This window comes from Salvia splendens, chromosome 12 (genome assembly GCF_004379255.2).
Source record: "Salvia splendens isolate huo1 chromosome 12, SspV2, whole genome shotgun sequence".
NCBI lineage: Eukaryota > Viridiplantae > Streptophyta > Magnoliopsida > Lamiales > Lamiaceae > Salvia > Salvia splendens.
The window spans coordinates 9,911,485-9,934,416 of record NC_056043.1 but is presented as its reverse complement, the minus strand read 5'-3'; the positions used below and the strand labels follow the sequence as shown (position 1 = coordinate 9,934,416).

The following is a 22,932-nucleotide window of genomic DNA, read 5'->3' as shown; positions in this document are numbered from 1 at the left end:
GTTGCATTTAATTATATAATAGTAATTAATAATTAATGAATTGGATGGAAATTGGAAAAGCAGAAGTGAACCGATCTATTTAAAATTAAAAATATTATATTACGCGCATTTTAACTTCACCATTACTACTATACTTGAGGGAGGTGGTCAGGTCAGTCACCCAAACTAAAATCGAAAACGGTTAAGGAAAATGGAGCGTTGACCCAAAAAGTCAAAATCAATTAGAATGAATCACACACACGTCTCTCTCCATCCTTCTGTTGCCATGTCTGTCAATTGTTCACGTCACGTGCTCTCTCTCTCTCTCTCTCTCTCTACCTACACACAGACCACCACGCCTGCGCCTGCACCTCTACATTATCACACCAATCGCTGTTGGAATCTTTTTCCCCTTTTGAAAAATAAATTATCACATTCATCATTGCTACGATGTGAACAATAACCGCGATGCATCGGCTCCCGAGCAGCGGACAAAGCAGCCCTCAATCGCCGCCCTCCTCCCCCCCGCTCAGCCGCTCCCCGCGCTACCGCCCGCGCAGCTCCAAATCCGCCCGCCCGCCGCCCAAGACGCTCGCGCAGCGCCTCCTCTGGATCTTCCTCTCCTGCCTCCTCAAGCGCCAGGGCATTCTTATATTCGCGCCTATTCTCTACATCGCCGTTATGCTCTTTTACATGGGGACTGTCTCCTTCGACGTCGTTCCGGTCATCACTCACAGGCCTCCCCCGGGCTCCGTCTACCGCAGCCGCCAGTTATATCACAAGCTCCTCCCCCAAATGGACTCCGATAATTCCTCTGCCGATGCGGTCAGTCCTAAAATTAAATGCTCAAGTGTTTAGTTACTATGATTTGAATTAAGAGTGGCTTTACATTCTCTTATTGATTTCGACACCTCATATTTCTACTACCGGCAGATTTCATCGCATTTGTGAACAGTTTATTTTTACGGCATTGCTTTATTGCCTTGAGATTGGGGAATTCGACGGTCTTTCACATTAGTATAGCTTTGCGAATTGCCCAAGTATTTTGCTGTTTGCACTCTATGGCTGCTGATCTAAAAATTGGAAAAGCTATAGGCTACTTTGGAAGAATATCTTGTGCAAGCAATGTGAGGTAATGGGGCACACAGAGGTTTTTAGGAGTAGTGAAGCAACTACTTGGTTTGTGGAGTATTACATTTGGCTGTGCACTAGGCAGAAGTTCATATTCTGAAAGGGCTTTCGCCGTTCTAATCAGTAAAAAGGACAGTAGTATTATCTAGTAGATTCATGTTGTTCATTCCCTTATATAGGGCTTTCATCTGTATGCTTGTCTTTATATGGACACACACAAACTGAATCGGTGAGAGAAATAGTGAAGCTGATGATTAAATGAAAGTTTTCAATCTTTTATTTCTCTCATGCTGAATACAGATATCAACTATATGGAAACATTCTTATAAAGTTGGTGAATGGAGACCATGTATCAACAAGTCTTCTGAAGGTATGGAACTATCTTGAGCAAGATTTATAAGTTCAATTCTTTTTATTGATTTGCACATAATCAGACATTCAGCATAAAGGTAGGTAGCAGCATATTGCTCATATTTCGGCAGTTCAGATTTGTATTACCTGAAAATAATGCTGAATTTGATAAACTCACGGAAGCTATGGCATTTTATGCACCACAACACTTTGCCACATTATGTGGTATAATTAACTAAACGTTTCTAACGTATATATTGAACATTAGCTCAGGTTCATCTATTACTTTTTGCTTCTAATAATCATAGGAATATACTTAAAATGCATGAATGGACTGATAATAGCAGGAATGCTTAGTAGTAGCCATCTTCCAGGGCACACTGTTTGCGATCTCTGAAATGACAATGTGCAAGAATAAAATCAGGGGTATTCTTAATCTTGATAAGATAAGAAAAGCTTGTTAGTTTTGAATTCTTGGTACTTCCATCTCATTACGCATCTGAATTCTGGTATCACTTTCGTTTCCTTGTGAATGCTTGGGGTGTAAAAGGAGTAGTTCACTGATGCTAGTGGGATCAGTTAGTTTTATGCATCTATCTAAAGCATAATATCCAGATGGATGATGGGTACAGAAATAAAATAACATTGCTTGTCTGACCATAATTGTCATTCCTATTAATGGTCCAAATAATAGTGACTGCTAGTGTGATTAGTTAGTTTTATGAATGTGACAACACTGGTATATCATTCATCTGCTTTATCACCACTTTCTACATTTTATCAATAACTAATATCATGGGCCCATAATTCTTGGTTCGTTTCAAAACTGTTGTTCACTGATGAAGTAACTTATGCATTTGGTCTTCAGGACTAATTAAAACTACACAATGTAATTTTTTCCTCCCTTACCCAAAGGCCAAAACCCAAAATATAAAACAAAATTAAATTTAAACAAGGTAATCACTGTCTATTATTCTCTCTATTGATAAGTGACTCTGCATCTATGTGTCCTGTTGACTTCTTTTAACTTCATAATTTTGTGGTACCATAACTGTTTGCTTATTTCCTTATGGTTGAGGACCTTGAGGTTCAGCTGAGAATATCTGAAATTTACAATAAATCTTTGGCCACCGCAGGCTTACCCGAGTCAAATGGATATATATTTGTTGAGGCCAATGGTGGTCTAAATCAACAGAGAACATCGGTACTTTTTTATTTTTGTTTCTTGTTTATATTTTATGATGAGTTTTTACTGTGGGCTAGGCAGCACTCACTATCATTTTCTTGATGCTTTCAGATATGCAATGCTGTTGCTGTGGCTGGCTACCTTAATGCAACTCTCGTGATTCCAAACTTTCATTATCACAGTATCTGGAGGGATCCGAGGTGAGTAACACAGTCATCAACAATATCTGTGTTATCAGTATAGTGAGTGGAGAAAGGTCCACTTTTAGTGTTGTTTGTATTATGAGTGCAGACATGGAAAAGGGCCTACGTTAGGGGTATTGTTATGTAAAATGATTGTAAACAAGTTGTGATAGTAAGGCTATTATTGCAACAATTTGTGATGTGGTAGTGTTCAAAAAAGAAAGAAAGAAAATGCACATGATTTTATTGGACGGACGAGAAAGAAACGTAAACACGTTTTTATTTGACGTAGCAGTAGATAGGTTTCATTGCATATACTGATTAACTTAGCATTGCTTTATTTTTATAAAGACATGATATGTCTTGTGTACACTTTCATTCACGGCCCACTTCCTGTGATTTTGTAAGAGATTCCAAACAAAAAAATAGAGCACAGCCCTGATGTTTAAAGTTAATCAGATCTCCCTTAATGCTTAATTATTGTCTGAGCTTTATGTGTTTCTAGCTAATCCATTCTTAAATACACCTCTAACGTCGACAACTAGGTTTAAGTTGCTTTATGATACTTTACATAACCTAGGATGTCTTAGCTCATGGTTTTTCAATACCAAGTTCCATCAAGGAACTGATTTCTGGGCTGAATTACTGCGTGGTTAAGATTTTTTCAACGTAAGGTGCAAAAGGCATGACCTTTTGAGTTATATTTAGGTCACAGAATAAATGGGTGCACTATTTCTCCACCTATGATTCAAGCGGCATGTTTCATTTATGCGAGGTGTATACAACTATGTTTCTAAAGTAAGCATTGCTTCAATGACGTTTTCTCTTTTTAAACATAACTTCAGCCTATATCATGAGATTAGAAAAATATGTAGCTAAGTGTCTGAATGACTATTTGCATAGTGTTATATTGAGCTTTTGATTATGTAGACTTTTAATTTTGATGAAACATTTTTCAGAGTGGTATGCAATTGTACCTAGACTACATTGGCAATTGATCATTTTCATTATGTTGTCTTTCACCACCATAGTTGAAATGCTTTTTTCCTTACATGGATGACATATTTTCATTCCAGAGAGCAAAAGTCTAATACTGCTGTTCTATATCCAGTAAATTTGGTGACATATATGACGAAGAATTCTTCATTAAAACCCTTGAAAATGATGTTCGGATAGTTGGAACAATTCCGGGGAACATAATGGAGCGATTTGACCATAACATGAGCAACGTGTACAACTTCAAGATAAAAGCCTGGTCGCCTATCAAATACTATACAGATATAGTTCTTCCAAAGCTACTTGAAGAAAAGTGAGTTTCCTCTTGCTTGTGTTCATTTCTTTTTAATTCTTAATCAGTCTCCATCACACACCCTTCTTAATGGTTTTGTACGATTTGTTTTGATGCCTATTGCCTGATTAATGGATCTTCATAAATACCCATTTAAAGAAGTTTCTTTGTCATTATGGAGGTTGCTACTGCTTTCTATGTGATATTGTGCTTATACAAGTGCGTGGAACTCTATTGCTGCAGTACATGACCTGCGACTCACGTGAATGATCATTGTTCTAAGTAAATATTAAATTTAAGTTTTAAAACAACTTTAATAATTAGTCATTATAATGGCTTTCTGAATCTGAAACTGTAGAGGTAATTGCCGAGGTTATTTTGAATTTATTTTCATACAGCCATACATTATTCTTGTTAGATGATTTTCCCTTTCTCTATTCTAAATTCACTTGTTTTATGGAAGTAGATATTCAATAGGAATCACCATTTTCTGTACTGTACATATTAATTTTCTCATTTCGTGTATTCCTATTCACTTCTGATGCATAAAAAGTTCAAACTCATTCTTCAGTCTCACAGTTGTAACATTGAAGTTGACCATCTCAGGACTATAAGGATTTCTCCTTTTGCAAATCGATTGTCATTTGATGCTCCGCCAGCTGTACAACGACTCAGATGTTTGGCAAATTATCAAGCTCTAAGGTTTTCAGACCCAATATCAAGTTTGGGTCAAACTTTGGTTACAAGGATGAAAAAGCTCAGTGTTAATAATGGTGGCAAATATATCTCTGTGCATCTTCGCTTTGAGGAGGTTAGTTAGGATGTGATGAGATTTCATCTGCCTGCAAATGTTGGAATAAAGATTTCATCGCTGATTATCTTCTACTATAGGACATGGTTGCATTTTCTTGTTGTGTATATGATGGTGGAGACAAAGAAAAACTAGACATGGATGCTGCTAGGGAAAGAGGTTGGAAGGGAAAATTTACTAAACGTGGCAAAGTCATTCGGCCTGGAGCCATCAGATTAAATGGGAAATGTCCATTAACACCTTTAGAGGTACTATATCATACTACTATAAATCTGTATATTCTGAATTTTCAATTTTCAACCTTCAACTATATAATACTCCCTCCGTCCCATAAAAATACACTCTTTCCATTTCGGTACGTCCCATAAATGTGGTATACTTCTATTTATGGTAACTTTTTTCTCTGAGGTGGGTCCCATTGTCAACTAACAATACTCCAATAACATTTTGTTTCCATCTCTCTCCTACTTTACCAATTGTGCATTAAAACCCATGCCGTCCCAAAAGGGTCAAATTTTTATGGGACGGAGGGAGTGTATATCCACATTATGGGATGGAAGGAGTATGTATCCACATATTCTTTTTCTACCCCTTTCATGGGGCCTTCTTTTATCATAAATTTGTTCACGTAGCCTAGAAGTATAGTAGTAGGACAGTGCAATGTTTTTAAGTCGGTGAATCGAACCGCGTCGCCAGAGGACCGATATATCGACTCAGGCGATATATCGGGCGACTTAGTCGATATATCGATAGTAAGTCGGGCGACTCACCAGACAAGTCGTCCAGGTCCCTCAAGACCGATATATATCGATATATCGGGCGACTTGCCCTTTTACACATGTAAAATATGCAATATATACTTCAAATTACAACAGGAAAAAACACAGCATCATATTGTTCAATGATTTAGTCATGTTCAACGATTTGCATGATAACAACTAACAAGCAATTAAGCAAACTCAAAGCACAGCATCATCCACTTGGAAAGCCCCTGCAGCTGAACCTCCACCACCCTCTTCATCATCTTCGTAATCAGATCCACCCTCATCTCCCATTTCATCATCCTCTTCACTTGACACTTCATCTTCAACTGGAATTGCAGCTGTCCTAGGTTGCTTAGTCCTTTTACTTGCAGCAGCAGCAGCATGTTTAGATCCACTCTTCCTTTTCATTGCAGCAGCCCTTGGCAGATTACGACCTCCTAGACCTTGAGTTGCACCAGTAGCTTCATCCACGTTTTGCCAAGTTAGATCATTACCAGTATCAGAAGCGGCATCTTGATGAACTGGTTCACAGCCGGCATCAACCCACTCGTTTTCCCACTGAAACTCGTCAAGGTGCAACGGATTGTATTTCTTGCCTTTCGAACCGAGCTCACGCAGCTTAGCAAATCTGTTGGCCATTTTTCTGTTGTAGCTAACAAACACTAAATTGTTGAGCCTCTTGTGCTCCAACCTATTCCTTCTCTTGGTATGTATCTATCATGGTCATGGTCAAAGAAACAGAAACATAAACATGTCAATTTTATATCAGGTTGCTGGCTTGCTGCCAATGTCTATTTTGGATTGGAATGAACTTACTTGAGAGAAGGTGCTCCAATTACGCTCACATCCTGATGCCGAACAGCAAAGGCTAACTATTTTTTTTGCTAAACTCATCAACTCGTATGCAAGGCCACCATATGCTCCCCACCAGTTAACTGCAAAACAGAAACAAAACAGCAAAAAAGTTTTACTTCTATATAGCTTGGAGAAGGCATTTAGATGACCAAACAGCAAACATCATAAAAGTTTACCTGGATTTTTTCTAGCTCTATCCTTTATTGCTAATGGCCTCGAGAAGGCTTCACCTTGAGACTTCTCATAGTCATCTGCTTGTTTGCTTATAATAGCATTCAAAGGAATTCCATTCTCATAAAAGAAATCTGCCACATGATCATCAACTCTTTGTTTAACTTCCTTTGATTTCTTTGTGCAATGCTCCATTGTACTAGTTTGAGAATTCCTTGAACTATGCCTCTCAGAAACCACATCTTCCGGCGACTTTTGTAGCATGGAACTAACACTTTTCATGTACTTTTGTGACCCCTGCTTAGCTGAATCTAGGTAAGAACGAGCAAACATCCTATTACTTTCCTTAATTCTAGTCCCTGAGCTTGGCACCGCACATGTTTCCTGCACTTCACCTCCACTATCTGCTTCACAATCCCATTCCCTTCCCTGCTGCAGGTTCAGTTCTTTCCTAGCATTTTTCTTCAAAAAATCGTACATCTCTTTTCTTACTATTGCAGGTGCAGTTGGACACTTCTCGACGTCTCCATAACCACCTGCAATGTGTTGCTTGAACCTCTTGATTCCTGCAGGAACCACCTTTCTGCAGAAGATGCATTGCACCATATCTCTCTTTCCTTCATATGGCCAGAACCCATACTTCCACCCAGGGTCTTTGGATTTAGCATGCCTCTTTGGATCTTTGGCCATTGCAGCAAGTTCTGGTGGCATCTTTCCTAATGTGCTAGCAACTATGGATTCAAAGTCCTTCTCATTAGGAGTGACATTACCAGACCCAGATGATGGAACAGCAGCAGAATTTGGCTCATCGGACGCAGCATACCCTCCAGTCAGCTGTGCATCGGCTTCAGCAGCAGCTGCTGCATTTGGGAACACCACTTCGACTGTAGCATTTTCATCTACAATACATCAAATGCAGCGAAAATGAAGAGTCAAAAGAACAGATGCAACACTGCTAACAAATCATAATAGAACACAGAACAGTCAAGAATTGAAGTTGCTCTAAAAAATAACAATAGAGAACAGATGCAGCGCTTGAGGAACTCAAATAATAGACGAGAGAGGAGAGACATAAGAGAGGAAGAGGAACTGGAGCATTACCGGAAATAGAGTTCATCCTGAATGAGGAGAGGCGTGTCCAGGAGAGGCGGCGTCAGTTCTGGGAGGAGGAGGGGCGGCGTCAGTTCTGGGAGGAGGAGGGTTTTTTATAAAGAAACCCTAATGGGCTGAAGTGGGGGGTTTTTATAAAGAAACCCTAATGGGCTGAAGTGGGGGGTTTTTATAAAGAAACCCTAATGGGCTGAATAGACACCTACATGTCCGCCTGGCCCAATCTGGAGTGAAGCCCATTAAGTCGTCCTCGACTCGATCAGGCGACTAATCGGTCGAGTCGCGCGATATATCGGACGACTCGAATGTTAGTCGCCTAAGTCGCATCTGGGTGTGTATCGACCCTTGGCCTACCGATACAGGCGATATATCGCGATATATCGCGATATATCGGACGACTTACAAACAATGGGACAGTGTGGTGATCCTATGAGCAAAGGGTTCATCTGTTGTTGAACTTCATGGACTTAATAGATAGTGTGCAGAGTACTGTGATTTCATGATCTATATTGTCACTGATGCGCAGTTGGAAAATTCTGAAGAAAACATAAAGATTAAATTTGATCCATGTCTTTGCTGTTCTAAAACCTGGTTTTGGTTTTTTTCTCTCTTTTGAAACTTGCTTTTGCATTTCTGAGTAAAAAAACCAATAATAGGTGTTGCATAGTAATCTTATAAGTAACAACTTATATCGTTATCTCCTACTGTTGTTTTATTGATCAGGTAGGTTTGATGCTCAGGGGAATGGGATTTCACAAAAGTACATCAATTTATTTGGCATCTGGAAAGATATATGATTCTGATAGGTACATGGCCCCATTATTGGAAATGTTTCCATTACTACAAACAAAAGAAATGCTGGCATCTGCTGAGGAACTAGCTCCATTCCAGGTGTGAATAAAGAACTAGTACTTTTCTATGTGATGTTTTTCTTCGGATCTTTTGTGGCATTTCAATTCTTCACATGTTGTTATGTGTTTTGACTCCATTACTTATATCCAGAATTACTCATCCAGAATGGCTGCTATAGACTACACTGTTTGTCTTCATAGTGAAGTCTTTGTAACAACTCAAGGAGGAAATTTCCCTCAGTTTCTTTTGGGGCACAGAAGATATTTGTATGGTGGTCACTCCAGGACAATAAGGCCTGACAAGCGGAAGTTAGCACTATTATTTGATAATCTAAATAACGGGTAATGCGTTTTTCTTGTCAATTTTTTTTGCAATTCTTTGGAACATGTGGAGTGTTTGTGCTGGTTGTGCAATGACTAAGAAATTTAAATTATCCAGTCTGTCAAGTTTTACATAATGAAATCTTAAGGACCATAAACTAGTTATGAATTGGTTTACACTTTCCCTATGATTAGAATTTATTTTCAAGGAAATTCATTACACGAGCAGATGAAACCGAGTTTAACTTAGCTGCACCTGTGAGCTTACTGCTGTTGTTTACTTGTCCTCAGTCTCCATTGATGACTTGAGTTTGTGTTTATTGTTTTTCCTCCGCCCTTTTTTACCTTCTTTTTTGCTGTAACGATCAAGGGCAAGGTTCCAATGGTTTTATCATGGATAAGAAGACCTGCCTCTCACCTTTCATTATTAGTTCTCTCTTGAACATGTCCAGTATAACTTGATTTCTCTTGGATGGTTTCCCAGGTGGAAAAGCTTCAAGCGCCAAATGCTAAATATTCGAAGTCATAGTGACTCGAAAGGTATTGAGCTCAAGAGGCCGAATGACTCGATATATTCAGTTCCATGTCCAGATTGCATGTGCAAAATGAACAAGACCGAGGATTCAAGTTCACCATCGTCATCATCATCTGCAACGTAAGGGGTCCTTCTGCTAACCAGATATCTTGATACTGATTCTTTGATTATTTTGGCTCCCCCTCGGGGAGAGGGCGCAACTCTGCTTGTCCAGATTGTGGATAGTGATTTGTAGGAAGAATATGATTGTTAGCCGGGTATTAATCTGCATATTTTTGTGCAAGATGCAAAGAGTGTATAACCCCAACCCTATAACTTACTGGAACAGCACAAAAAAGTCGCCCTACGTCAAATTTTATGCTTAGCTACCGCATCATCTGACTCGTTGTGAATCAATGGACTGAAGAAGCTCCAGCAAAAGATTGTTTGTAGAAGAAGCTCGGACGAACATGTCCATGTTTGTACTGTACATTAGTGATTCAGCTGTACAACACCCTAGAGCAGGATCAATTCATTCAAATTGTTCCAAATTGTAAAATACATTGCATTTCATCCATCCCCTTCACATATATACTTCTCCATGTATCAATGCAGGGGGAAAAAAGGAACAGTAAAAACAAAACAGATGATTTGCATGTGTTGTAAGAAAACAGATAAAAAGTTGTGTAAGTGTTCTGGATACTGTTGTGCATTGTCTGGTTTCAGTTAATGTGTCGCTTTCTTTCTTCGGATTCTGTCGAGATTTTATATTCGAGTAAAAACACTAGATTTGGATGGTTTTGTATTGGCTGAGTTGCACCAAGTTAAATTAGTTTTGACCTTCAACATTACTGCAAAAACCAAAGTTACACATGAAACATGTTTGTTGTCCTCAGTACCATCAGTTTTTTGTCGGAAGAAACTCGAAAAACTGATTAGGAACTAATTTAGTTGAAACATAAACATCGTCCACCTCTTCCTTCGTTGTCCCCAAACCATTGCGACTCAACGGAAAGAGCTCAAGCGTTGGATTTTCATCGATCCTGTATTCGAAATCATCGTTCTTCTTGAGGCCATTTTCTTGAATAACTTTATTGTTGGGAGAAGAAGACAAATCCAACTTAGCTCTACAGCTTGTTTCTCTACTATTTTCTGTTACACACCGTTGCTGCAATTCCAATTGTGCCTCTCCTCCATAGTACTACACAAAGAAGAAGAAGATGAAGAAGAAAGAGTTAAAAACTGGCGTTTTGATTAGATTCCTCTATAGCATTTCTATATAATGCATGTTTAATAAAAACACAATCCAGATAAAGAAAGAACATAGTATTGCAGCTAGTTTGTTTTTAATTTTTTTGATAAGAAAAAAAAGAGTAAATGAAGATGCACTCTGTCCAAGATGTTTGAATCTTTTGATGACAACAGAAAGCATGACAGTGTGCAGCTTTTGGGGCTCATTCTTTCTCCATCATACAAAAGGGTAGTATGGTTTTGCATACAAGCTTGTGACCTTCATGCTGCCATGTTAATCTAATTAAATAGGGTATGTCTCCTAAGTCAAATATTATCGACTTTTGTGCACACTTATTACTAAATAATTTTGCAATATATATAGGAGTCTATATAATCTACATGCTACTACCTTTGAAGCTCTGCTGCTGCAATTTGACATAGTAGCCACTTTCTTAGGATGCTCCCTTACCAAGTATTTCCTGCTTAATTCTGCAAGGTCAAATCACCCCTATATCTTCAGAATATCTTCACTTTTAATTTATTAAAATTAAAATTAAAATAATAGTAATATAGAATACGTACAAATCAAAACATATTGGACTTTATTTGTGTAGGGGTCTAGTAATGTTCAATCTATTTTTCTATTTGGAATCTGAATTGCTAAACATTAGCTACTGTGCCATCAACATCATAAACATTCACCCACCAACTGCCTTCAAGGACTTTAAAGTTTTAAAATAACTATTTTCCCTAACATGCATACTATAAAGAGCATTTTCTACATTTTTTTGGTGTGCATGCTATTTGTTTGGTTTTCATCTTAGAATTAAATACGTGCTGTATTTGGTTCAAGAGATTGAATCTCATAACTTAGTTTTACATGGATAATCATGTGATAATTAATCACAACTTAATCATAAATAATACTCCCTCCGTCCCTTTGTAATAGAAGCATTTCTTTTCGGCACGAGATTTAAGAAAAGTTGTGTTAAGTGAGTTAACTAAATGTATAATAAAGTAGAAAAGGAAAAAAGTAGAGAGATGAATAGAGAATAAAGTAAGTGAGAGTAAAGTAAGAAAGAAGAAAAATTATTGTTTTTTGCCAAAAAAAAGGAAACGACTCAGCTACAGAGGGATGGATGGAGTACTCCTCTTGGTACCTAGAAAGCCGAACACCACCTTAATATATACTCCCTCTGTCCCATTAGAAATGAAACGTTTTCCTTTTTGGTCTGTCCCATTAAAAATGAAACGTTTCTAAAAATAGAAACAATACTCTCTCTACTTTTTCTTCTCTCTTACTTTACTCTCTCTTCATTAACTCACAAAACAACACTACATAAAATCTCGTGCCGAAAAACAAATGTTGCATATTTAATGGGACGGAGGGAGTACTCCCTCCATCCTATTAAATTAAAATGAAACGTTTTACTTCTTGGTTGTTCCACTAAAAATGAAACAATTTACTTCTTGGTTGTTCTACTAAAAATAAAACGTTTCTTAAAATGAAAATAACGTATCTCTATTTTTTTCTCTCTTTTACTTTAGCATATCTTCATTAAACCTAATGTTCATAAAAACAAAGTTTTAAGAAAAAACCTGATTGTGGGATGTGATTGTGGTTGGCAGCTAAGAGCTCGAGCTGGCGTCGCTTCTTCTGTCTGTCTCTGGCTTTGTGGTTTTGAAACCAATAAAACACATTCTTTCCTTCGATCTTTCCAAACCGTCGAAGCTTGGCCGCAATCTGCTGGATTTGCTCAGCGGAGGGGGTTCGCGTACCGCGGCGATACATGTCTTCAAGCGCCTGCACTTGCTCCGGCGTGGGATTCCATCTGGAGCTCACCAGCGCTGCCCCTCTATTCATCTCATGACCTGCTGCTGCTGCTGCTGCAACATAACAAAAATGAGTATTGTGTATAAAGAATTAATTAATGATAGTAGTAATAATATTGATGAATTACTCCATGAGTGGAGTTTAGGGAAGCAGAAGTGAGTAGGGAATGGGCGAGGCATCAGAGGCCGAAGCGCGCGGGGATCGCTGGACGATGACATTGTGTTCGTGTAACAAGTAGTTGTATTCTATTTCTACACATATAGATGAAGACTTATAAATAAAGACGAGAGAAAGACTTGTGTTTTTATAGTATTACTATTACTATTATATTGGGGATATACATAAATGAAGTTGAGTAGGGCATGCAATAATATTCATGTATGTATGGAATGTGGATGTATGAGTGTGATTGTTTTGACATTTCACATTCGAAACAGAGAAGAAGGTGAAAAGGACAAAAGGGGGGCAGAGAGAAACTGAACACAAACATGGATGATGTGAAATTCTGGGAGATTTTTTTATGGTAAAAGCGACGTGACAATGATGACCTTATGACGACCACTGTCTCATTCGCCTTCTCCTTTTCCTTTTTACACATTTCTCTAATTTTCGTTTTTGTATTCGCAATCTACATTAAGAGTTCTTTCCTTTTTTGTTATAGCCCACTAATGGAATTCCATTTTAATGTAGGAGGTTAGATTTATTCCGAAGGGAGGAGTGACGCATAAGAGTTATGCGTCGTTATTAATGAAACGCACAACCCTTATGCGTCTTTCGTTAATGACGCACAAAGGTTATGCGTCGTTCAAAGACGCATAATTGGTTGTGCGTCTTTCAGTCAGCTTTTAACGCACAGAAGGCAGAAGCAGCGCACAGAATACAATTTCATTTCCTCTCTCGGGTTTCCGGCGATTTCCAACGTTATCTCCACAAGATCCGGTAATTTGTTCATCAATTTAGCTACATTCATCATTATTCATGTTTATTTTGCTTTCATTTGTTAGTTTTACCAAATTTATAAAATTATGGCTTGTAGGAAAAATGTCCATAATTGTTGTTGTTTTAAATATTTTTGATGCAGAAATCATGCAAGTATTTGTGAGTTTGTATTGGGGTGGTAGAGTAGTTCAACTACCACATATGGGTATTGGTTATGAACCACCTCGTGTGAGGAGCTCCATCATATTAAATTCATGTGTTTCCTATTTTGAATTGGTAGCAATGATATGTGATGCGATGAGAATAGATATGAACCAACACACAATTGAATTATTATGGAGACAATGTATAGTTTTTTTGCTTCCGGTATGAGTTATACAAGTTCTGTGATTTGTGATGATGAAAGTGTGATGTATATGTTCAACAATGCTCAAAATTCAAGTGGGTGTATTGAATTATTTGTTGAGTATTCACCTGTGAGGAGTTTAGAAATCCCACCAGTTGTTGATTATGGTATTGGATCATCTGCGAGGGTTGAACAAATGAGCTTTGATTGTGGTATTGGATCATCTGCGAGGGTTGAACAAATGAGCTTTGATTGTGGTATTGGATCATCTGCGAGGGTGGAGCATATGAGCTTTGATCGTAGTATGAATGAGCAGAGAGATGTTGTAGATGTTGCTGATGTTGGTGTTGGATTGAACGATGAGGTAGATGTTGCAGATGATCTTGGTGAGCCAAGGCCACTATCTGAGACAGAGCCAGACCCCGATCTCAGTGATGGTGATGGTGCTGATGATGTTGATGGTATTTCTGATGATGAGATAGTACCATGTAAACCTGTTATGCAAGGTGAACAACCACTTCCGGAGTTCAATCCTAGGGGGTTTAGATTCTTTCGTGAATTACCAAGTCGTCCGTCTGGAGTATCTGATGATGTTAGTTGTAATGAACACATCCTTTTGTATTGGGATGAAAATGCGCAGCATCGGATTGTGTTGGGAACAAAATTTGATTCCAAGCTACATGTGAAGACTGCTATAACTATGTGGAGTTTGTGGAATGAAAAACAGTTTAAGGTCGTCGAGAGCAAATTAAGAAGGTGGCATGCCGTATGCAAATTTCCAGCAGGAACGACAGTAACAAGGGCAGGCATCATCAGCACCACCGACGCTGAAAAGGCGAGGGAATGTAAGTGGGAGGTTTCAGTTACACAAAGGTCGCATGACGATATGTGGGAAGTTAGGAAGTGGAAGGATCGACATACTTGTGTAGGCCATCGTGCTAACAAAGATCATGCTAACTTTTCATCGGCAATGATTGCTCTGTTGATTCGACATCATGTGCGACAATGTGCCGATTTCAAGGTCTTCTCAATAATAGCTGATGTTCAAGACAGATTTGGTGTGTTAATAAGTTATAAGAAGGCATGGTATGCAAAGAGAAATGCTATAGAGTTTGTATACGGTGGATGGGAGGAATTCTTTATGCAGTTGCCAAGCTACATGTTTGAACTCCAGTCACAGAATCTGGGCACAATTATTGAGTGGAAGCACAACGAGCTGTTGAGTCAGAAGCGTACAATGGTGTTCAACTATGTTTTCTGGCCATTTGGCCCTGCAATACATGCATTCCAGAAGGCCGCACCGGTGTTAACAGTGGATGAGACTCACCTCCGAGGAAGATTTAAAGGTAAGTTGGTTATGAGTCACTAAACAACGACGCATGATGGTTATGCGTCTCTCCCAGAACGACGCATAACGGTTGTGCGTCACTCTCTAAATCGGAATACAACTAAAGCTCTTCATTAAAATGGAATTCCATTAACATGCATTACCAAAAAAAGAATTTTTCCTCCACATTAACCATCCTATTTTTATACTCATTGTTCACGGATTTATCTAAACCCATTGCTTAATCAACCACATTTAGGTATGAATACATTACGATTATGCAAATTGATTTTAATTTTCCGACCTAACTTGGTTCTGCACTAGAGTGCCAATTTTACCCTACTGCCACCATTTTATATATACGCATGTATTCAAATAATAACAAAGTCTTATATTGTACTAATTAACATACTTCCTACGTCCACGATTTAAAGTCTTACTTGGACTCAGTATGGACTTTAAGAAATATGAAGAAAATATGGAAGTTAAAGTTAGTGGTAGGTGGGTACCTTTTTTATATACTCCTTGTGTCCTATATTATGTGTCCCAATTTTCTGTTTTGGTTCATCTCTTATTAATTGTTTCATTTTATTTTTGTTATCATTGACAGTGGACACCATATTCTACTAACTCATTTTTACTCATATTTTATTATAATACTAATATTTAAAAATAAGACTCATATACCACTAATTTTTTCAACTCACTTTTCTTTACATTTTTAAAAACTCACCAGGTCAAAATGGGACACATTGGGAACATAGAGAGTAATAGTTTTATAGTAGTACTAGTTAAATACTATGGATTATGAATCTAATGATTTAAGGGAGTGTGAGGCCATTTATTAAAAATATAAAAAAGTAAATAATACTTTAAATTGTGGATAATCCGAAATCACAAATGTGACATTATTTTGCGGAAAAAATGAGTAACAAATGAATAACCATTATTTAGTCATTAGACTGGAATATCTTCATAAAATTTAAAGCATAATGATAAATGCTCTCTCTGTCTGTGAATATGAGTCTCGTTTTCCCATTTTGGTATGTCCGCGAATAGGATTCCCAGTTAATTTTTAATATAAATGGTATAGACCACACATTCTACTAACTCATTGCACTCACATTTCATTTAAAAACTACAGTAACATATACAATTGGAACCCATAAATCACTAACTTTTTTCCACTCACTTTTCTTAACATTTCTTAAAATTCGTGTCAGAAAGAAATGAGACTCTTATTCGCGGATGAAGGAGTACCTAATTAACAATTAACACAACTTCTCATTACCCAATAGTATTACCACTCAGAAAGTCATTTGCCTGCCGATGCTAACGATCATGTTGAGATTTGGCACCACTAAACCCTTGTCTTAGAAACTCCAATTATTATATAATCGTACCAGATTTTGTTTCACTAAATACTTTGTTAGTTTTTTAGGTTACGTCTACCGTTGCTTAAGATTTTTTGGTTTGTTAAAAATAGAATGGCGTAACTATGTAAACAAACAAACAAAATAAACTAAAAATTGAAATATACAAATACTGACATATTACAAATGGGAAAAAAACAGTTGGGAATCAATAAGTTTTACGTACGAACATCAATCTATCAGTAAACACCATCTACGACTGTCTCCTGGTCCATCGGTAATTCGAGAATGAATTGTCGATAATCGTTGTTGGTAATATTTTCCGATGGTCGTTTATCCATTAACGCTGATTTCAACGACACGACGAGTCCTGTGGTAATTCATCAACTGAAGAGACCATCGGTAACGCATTTTTTAAGTGAATATTGTGTGGCATATTTAATACTCCCTCTGTCCCAAGTTACTTGAGTCCTATTCTTTTTTGGGTTGTCTCAAGTTACCCGAGTCATTTCTCTTTTTGACTAAAACAAAACATCTAATCACACCTACTTTATTCTTTCTTTTACTTTACTTTCTCCCATCTCTCTTATTTTATTCTCTCTTCTACTTTATTTTACTTTATTTAACTCATTAAACATAACTTTCTTAAATCTTGTATCGAAAAGAAACGCCTCAAGTAACATGAGACGGATGGAGCAGTATGTTATCTGCAGGTTTGATTTGTAAAATTGTGTGGGTGTGAATGGGAGTGTGGATTTTATTGTGGTGAATTAATGTCAATGAACTCATCGACACCAGAATTTAGTGTTTTTGTCTACCCAAGAAGTTGGCCATTAGTGCAGCTAGTTAAAGAGTGATTTATCATTATTGACAAATTATATATGCTACCTAGCTAAGACTATAGAATTACACGTGCAACCATATTCTTTATTTCACCCCTTTATTACTACCCATTTTTGTAACGACTAACCATATCAAATACTACAAGTTATATCAACACCAAGATTATAATTATTCTTATCTTCAATGTTGTCATTAATTTATCATCTCCTTAATTACCCCAAATCGTTCTTTTACTTGGTCCTCGCTCTTCTTCTAATTTCTCTATAACGGAATATTGGTACTAACTTAAATGAATACTAGTACTATTTTAAATGGGAAATTTAAATTGACTGCAAAATTATATGGATGACAATTTTGTAAAAATACTACTACTACTAATTATGTGAACGACAATTTGGTAATAATATCAAATGTGAAGGACGTTAAATTCAATCCATTTATATAAGTAGTACTAGTATTTCTTTTTTAGAATTAAATTTTCTAACAATCAAATAATGAATTATATTTTCAAAATTTCAAAATTTAATGAACTACAAAACCTACCCAAGTCACAAGACAAGACTTATAACCGCCAATGAGATGGAAATTTTTACTTTAGATATTTTCATTTTTATCATAATTCTTTGCCTAACATAATTTTTTGTTCTTTTGTAACAACTGTATACATATTATATAAATGGGTGCGTTATATTGCTAACTTTTTAAGTTGCTAACTCTGCTAACTCACTTGTATTAAAAATATCAACACGATGACATTAAAATGTCAACACATAATATCAACACAATATATTGAAATGTCACAAAATTATGTATTGACATTTTAATGTCATCGTGTTGACATTTTTAATACACTGCGTTGACGTTGATGAATTAACAGAGTTAGCAACTTAAGAAAGTTAGCAATTGATCACACCCCGTATATAAAGAGGGTAGTGTTAAAGTAAATCCAAATTTTATATAAATTATGTTGTCGATCTATTAAATAAAAAAATGTAGATCTAGATTTTTCTGTGTTTATTGTAAATACGTGAAGAGCATTGAGAGGTAAAATGGTCCAACTGACAATTAAATTATATATACATAGGTGGTGTTCGGTTTCCAAGATAAAATAATATCAAGATACAATCTAAGATTGAGTTGTGAGATTATTTTAGTCATAAGGGTTAGTTATGATTAATTGTCCCATGATTATCCATCTAGGATTGAGTTGTGGGGTTAAATATCATGAACCAAACACACTATAAATTTAATCCCGGAAACAATCTTGCAAACCGAACATCCTATAATGTATAATTTGAAAGTTGAAACTACACACAATTTTCGGCATTATACACAATATTTAGTACTTAGCAATTATATAAAAGTAAACAATTTTCTCACAAAAACTTCAACGTCGGATAAGCCATTTCCAATTCTTTCTCCGACGAAAATTCTCACACACATAAAATTATCTCTTGCCACTGCTACAAAATGAACAACTTCTTTCTATACCTAGGTATGTTATCGACAAAATTTTTCCAAAATAGCAAATAAATTGTGATTACTCATGTTGTTAGGACTAGCGGACTAGACCAAGCTGAAGATTAGTGGTAATTTTGGGAGTTCTTATAGCATTGATAGATAGTGAAATAGTAATAAATTGATCATTCATTCTAGCCACCCGAAATTAAAGCTATCTTAATTACAATCCATGTTTAAATCAATGATTTGAGCCACTCATTTCAAACAAAACTCAACCATATTCAAACTGTTTACACCTGCACAAATCAATGCCTTATCTTTTATTTCTAAATTGTGCTGTTTAATGGCATTCAACACGAACAAATTCTGATGAGATTGAAATTAATTAGGGAAGAGAGAGTAAAGAGATTGAAATTAGGGAAGAGAGAGTAAAGAAAATGTAAACATTTAGCTGATGATTCTTGACCACATGTCAGTCACTGCATTCAAGTACATACACACAATGAATTCCACACGCATATATCATATAATGTGAACATTTTATAATTACAGCTCAATAAACATCAACTGTATAGCCCATAACCACAATCTCATGGAATAAAAAATATTAATTTTCATTTAATTTTCACCTTCCAAAATTCCCCACTTCCTCTAAAGGCAGCAAGGTGCAGTTATCCTTGGTGGTTATGGATACTCTTAGGTGAATGGAATTGTGCTTCTACTATAGACAAATTCTAAGGCTTCCAAGATGCATGTACAAAATGATTTTTCGGCAATTTAGGAGGCGCATGCTTGATCCAAAAGTTTGTTGCAAGTGCCAACTCCAACGGCAGCAGCAAGATGCCAAGCAGCGTGTAGGTATGGTGTCTCGGAAAAATAGTCTTCACAAATGAAAAGTGCGCCACCTATTGCTGACGACATTCTATGCACATTATGCGCCACCCTGAGGTCTGGATCTTCAACAGCTCGCTTCGCAAAGGAAACCTAAATCAATAAGCAGATGGCATACCTGTTAAAGGCCATGATATTGGAACCCAAACTTCACTAGGGAACGGAGAGAGACAATTCTGATTTTCTATTATAACAGCTTACACGTACAAATAACTAGCAAACCATGAAATGAAACAGTCATTAACGTTATCTCATTAGTATGTGTAATCTATGATGAGTTGGGAAATATGATAATTTTATGATGAAAGAAAGATTGGCTGTGCATATGTTGGTCAAACCATGAAAATAAATGGTCCTTAACAGTTATATAATATTTTCGGGTGATTAAAAAAGATCCCCAAGATTGTGACCCGGAATTCACAAGCTTCTAAGTTCCAATGTGCAGATAAGATTGGCTGATGAGTCTAATATTTAAAAAAAGTAACAAAAATATATCTATAGAGAATGAAATATTCAGTCTAAAAAAGACGACAACATATGCTTCTACATTTGTAACAAATATCATGGTGTCATTAAGTCATGCTACTCTTATCTCTCTTTACCTCTAGCACAAAAAAAAAACTCCTCCAAACTAAAGACATTGCCACCGGGCTAACCATAATCTAGGCAATATATATCACCATCCCACACTAATCTAACAGAGAGGGAGAGAGCATACAATTTTTGAAGTCACCCTCTAATCATCCATTGTTATGTAGGAATGGGCCAAGTAATTAGAGCAACATACAAAAGGTGCATGCCAAATTTACTATTTGGTGAAAAGATTTCTTTTATATAATTTAGTTGTTACCATAACTAAATGGTGCTCTTTTGCCTCTGTAATGGAGACATTTTTCTTTCCCCTGAAAACTGTAAGCAGCTCTAGAATAGGTCCCAAGTGCAGACAATGCTATGATACAGAAACATCTACAATCTCCATTGACTAAAACATTGTACACAAGGATGCAAGCTACCTCCATTAATCCTGTGTGAACTGTTGTCACCATCAGAGGCTGTATCGGTAGAACCAGAGCAGATGTGGCCATCAACAACATTGAGTTCTCACTCCTAAGTGCTCTTGTTAAACACTGAAATGAAGTATGTTCTTTAAGGTGAGCTAAGAAAATAAAGCGTTAAAAGAATTTATGACAATACATACATGTAATTTTTCACAAATTTTTCTTTGAAAGGATTAGGCTGTTCCTAAATAAAACTTATTTTGTTTATTATTCCAGGCGATCGTTTATGCTAGTATCTTTTACATGTGAAGGTTACCATTCTTAAATTATGGGTTCTTGACTGGTTTTCGTATCTAGACAATCATGAGTATGGGCACTCAGTAAACTTTTTCCTGCTTAATATTGCAAAAGTTCAGAAGCGAGAAAGCACAAATCACCATACTACACTAGTAAATTCATCGAAACGACACACCTTGCTTATTATCAAACTATAGGTCACAGGAATGTGTTCTGTGGCAGGGACACGTCAAGCAAGTAGTGAATTATATTATGAACTCATCAACGTTTGTTATCAAATTTATATCTTGTATACGAAATTATAATTGAACATAGTGTGCCACAGTTGAATATGAAACAGCTTGTTACACTAAAAACGTGTTAACCGAACAGAACTCTGTAACAACTTTTAAATATTCATTTAGCTCCTGGCAATTTTTACACTCAGCAACATAACGTATTTTGTAGAAACAAGACATAAACAGGGCAGCATTAGATCTTTTTTCTTTTTAAGGATAGATCGTAACTCACCAATGTTGATGTGGCAATCATCGTGTAGTCAGCCCATCTGAGATACTTCCTCCATGTCCCCTCTTGAAGCATGGTACAAACTTGATGCAACTCCTACCCCAATTAGAGAATTCGCGTATATTTTACCATTAAGATTTCTCCTGCACCAGCCGAAAAAAGTGTTAACAAATCTCATAATTTTTTTTACCTTTCTGCTAATTTATCTGTGATAATATGACATAATCACCTAGGGGCCTGAATCCCGAGGGCAATAATGGAAGTGAAGTAAGCACATTAACTACTCTTTCAGCAAGGCTTCTATCTCCTAAGAGGAGCAAAAAACTTATTAGTTCAGAAACTGAAGGCCAAAAGGAAAATGAGGAAATGTTGGTAGAACTTCAATTAGATTAAAGTACCATTAGTACAGCAATGGATCGGCCTTAGGAAAGCTGGTCTTTCCTGCCAAAGTTTCCTGATAAACAATGTACCTAAGATTAGCAACAGAATAACTTATTTACTACTAAGTTTGCATATAAACTGGTGCAAAAGAAACAAGACCAACAATTAATGTGAAATTTGAATACAGACTCACAGAGGTACTGGCAGTTGGTTGCGGCTAAGGCTGGAAGTTCCACAAGCTCACCGATTCAATTCTCTATGTTGCTTTATCTCCTGAACTGTAAATGGGGAGTGAGGCAATAAGTGAACCCCGTGCACTCCATTCAAGGCCTTACTGAGCTTCAATGAACCCTCGGGACTCATTTAATATGGCAAATTTGGCAATCAGTCAAGAATTCGCTGATTGCCAAAGGTGACATATAAGCCTCAGTATGGAGAAGGGGGGATTCACCTATGCTTTCCACTAAAATCCATTCAAGCATAATCAAAATTTAGTCAAAATATCAAAACTCTACCAAAACAAACCAAAATATTAAAAGGGAAGGATTCATCGATGAAGAACAACCAACTGAAACTTCAATTTGTATAGTAAAACAGCATGTTAATTAATAACCAAAAAAAGGAAATACTAATTCTCTCTCCTTTAGCTAGTATCCTGCTCCGATTAACACATTTTATGTTTTACAATCCAAATAAAAAACTAATCTTTCAGTGAGTTTCCTAATAAACAAGATAAAAAAAACATCAGTGCAGGTGACAAAAGTTCAATTATGAAAACAGATTTTAGCTATCCTTGTCGCATATGCAGATTCAACTCAACAGATCAGAGCAACAAATTTCCCAACAAAAGGCGAAGAAAAAACCTGTAAAAATAGAAAAGTTTGTGATTCAATTCAACGCATTGTATCCGGAAGTAATATGATAGAAAAAATCCGGCTAACAAAAATAGACATAAATCATCGAAAATAATGATAATTAAGCTTTCCAA

General features: G+C 36.7%; 3 protein-coding genes and 1 pseudogene across 5 annotated transcripts; 1 reads left to right on the top strand and 3 right to left on the bottom strand.

Moving 5' to 3' along the window:
- Nucleotides 1-275: 275 nt before the first annotated feature.
- LOC121758907 (protein ESMERALDA 1-like) lies at nt 276-10,244 on the top strand. Of its 2 annotated transcripts, XM_042154344.1 has the most exons (10): nt 276-804; nt 1,411-1,480; nt 2,598-2,665; nt 2,759-2,847; nt 3,941-4,138; nt 4,724-4,928; nt 5,009-5,176; nt 8,552-8,719; nt 8,831-9,021; nt 9,485-10,244. In XM_042154344.1, exons 1-10 carry the CDS (start codon nt 448-450, stop codon nt 9,657-9,659), a joined length of 1,689 nt encoding a protein of 562 aa, XP_042010278.1. In that variant the 5' UTR covers nt 276-447; the 3' UTR covers nt 9,660-10,244. The 2 variants fall into 2 exon arrangements, with proteins under 2 accessions (XP_042010278.1, XP_042010279.1); XM_042154345.1 differs by lacking the exon at nt 9,485-10,244 and having other exon boundaries at nt 8,845-9,015.
- Nucleotides 5,775-8,239, bottom strand: LOC121758908. The gene is made up of 4 exons (XM_042154346.1): nt 7,820-8,239; nt 6,724-7,617; nt 6,509-6,627; nt 5,775-6,406 (listed from the first exon to the last, which is right to left on the bottom strand). The coding sequence occupies exons 1-4, from the start codon at nt 7,833-7,835 to the stop codon at nt 5,888-5,890; spliced, it is 1,548 nt and encodes a 515-aa protein (XP_042010280.1). The 5' UTR covers nt 7,836-8,239; the 3' UTR covers nt 5,775-5,887.
- A 94-nt stretch (nt 10,245-10,338) lies between the features above and the next one.
- Nucleotides 10,339-12,882, bottom strand: LOC121758909 (WUSCHEL-related homeobox 6-like). 2 transcript variants are annotated; one of them, XM_042154347.1, is made up of 4 exons: nt 12,709-12,882; nt 12,347-12,634; nt 11,157-11,236; nt 10,339-10,715 (listed from the first exon to the last, which is right to left on the bottom strand). In XM_042154347.1, the coding sequence occupies exons 1-4, from the start codon at nt 12,797-12,799 to the stop codon at nt 10,416-10,418; spliced, it is 759 nt and encodes a 252-aa protein (XP_042010281.1). In that variant the 5' UTR covers nt 12,800-12,882; the 3' UTR covers nt 10,339-10,415. The 2 variants fall into 2 exon arrangements, with proteins under 2 accessions (XP_042010281.1, XP_042010282.1); XM_042154348.1 differs by having other exon boundaries at nt 12,347-12,631.
- Nucleotides 12,883-19,299: 6,417 nt separating this feature from the next.
- LOC121757511 lies at nt 19,300-22,307 on the bottom strand (annotated as a pseudogene).
- Between the last annotated feature and the right edge of the window lie 625 nt (nt 22,308-22,932).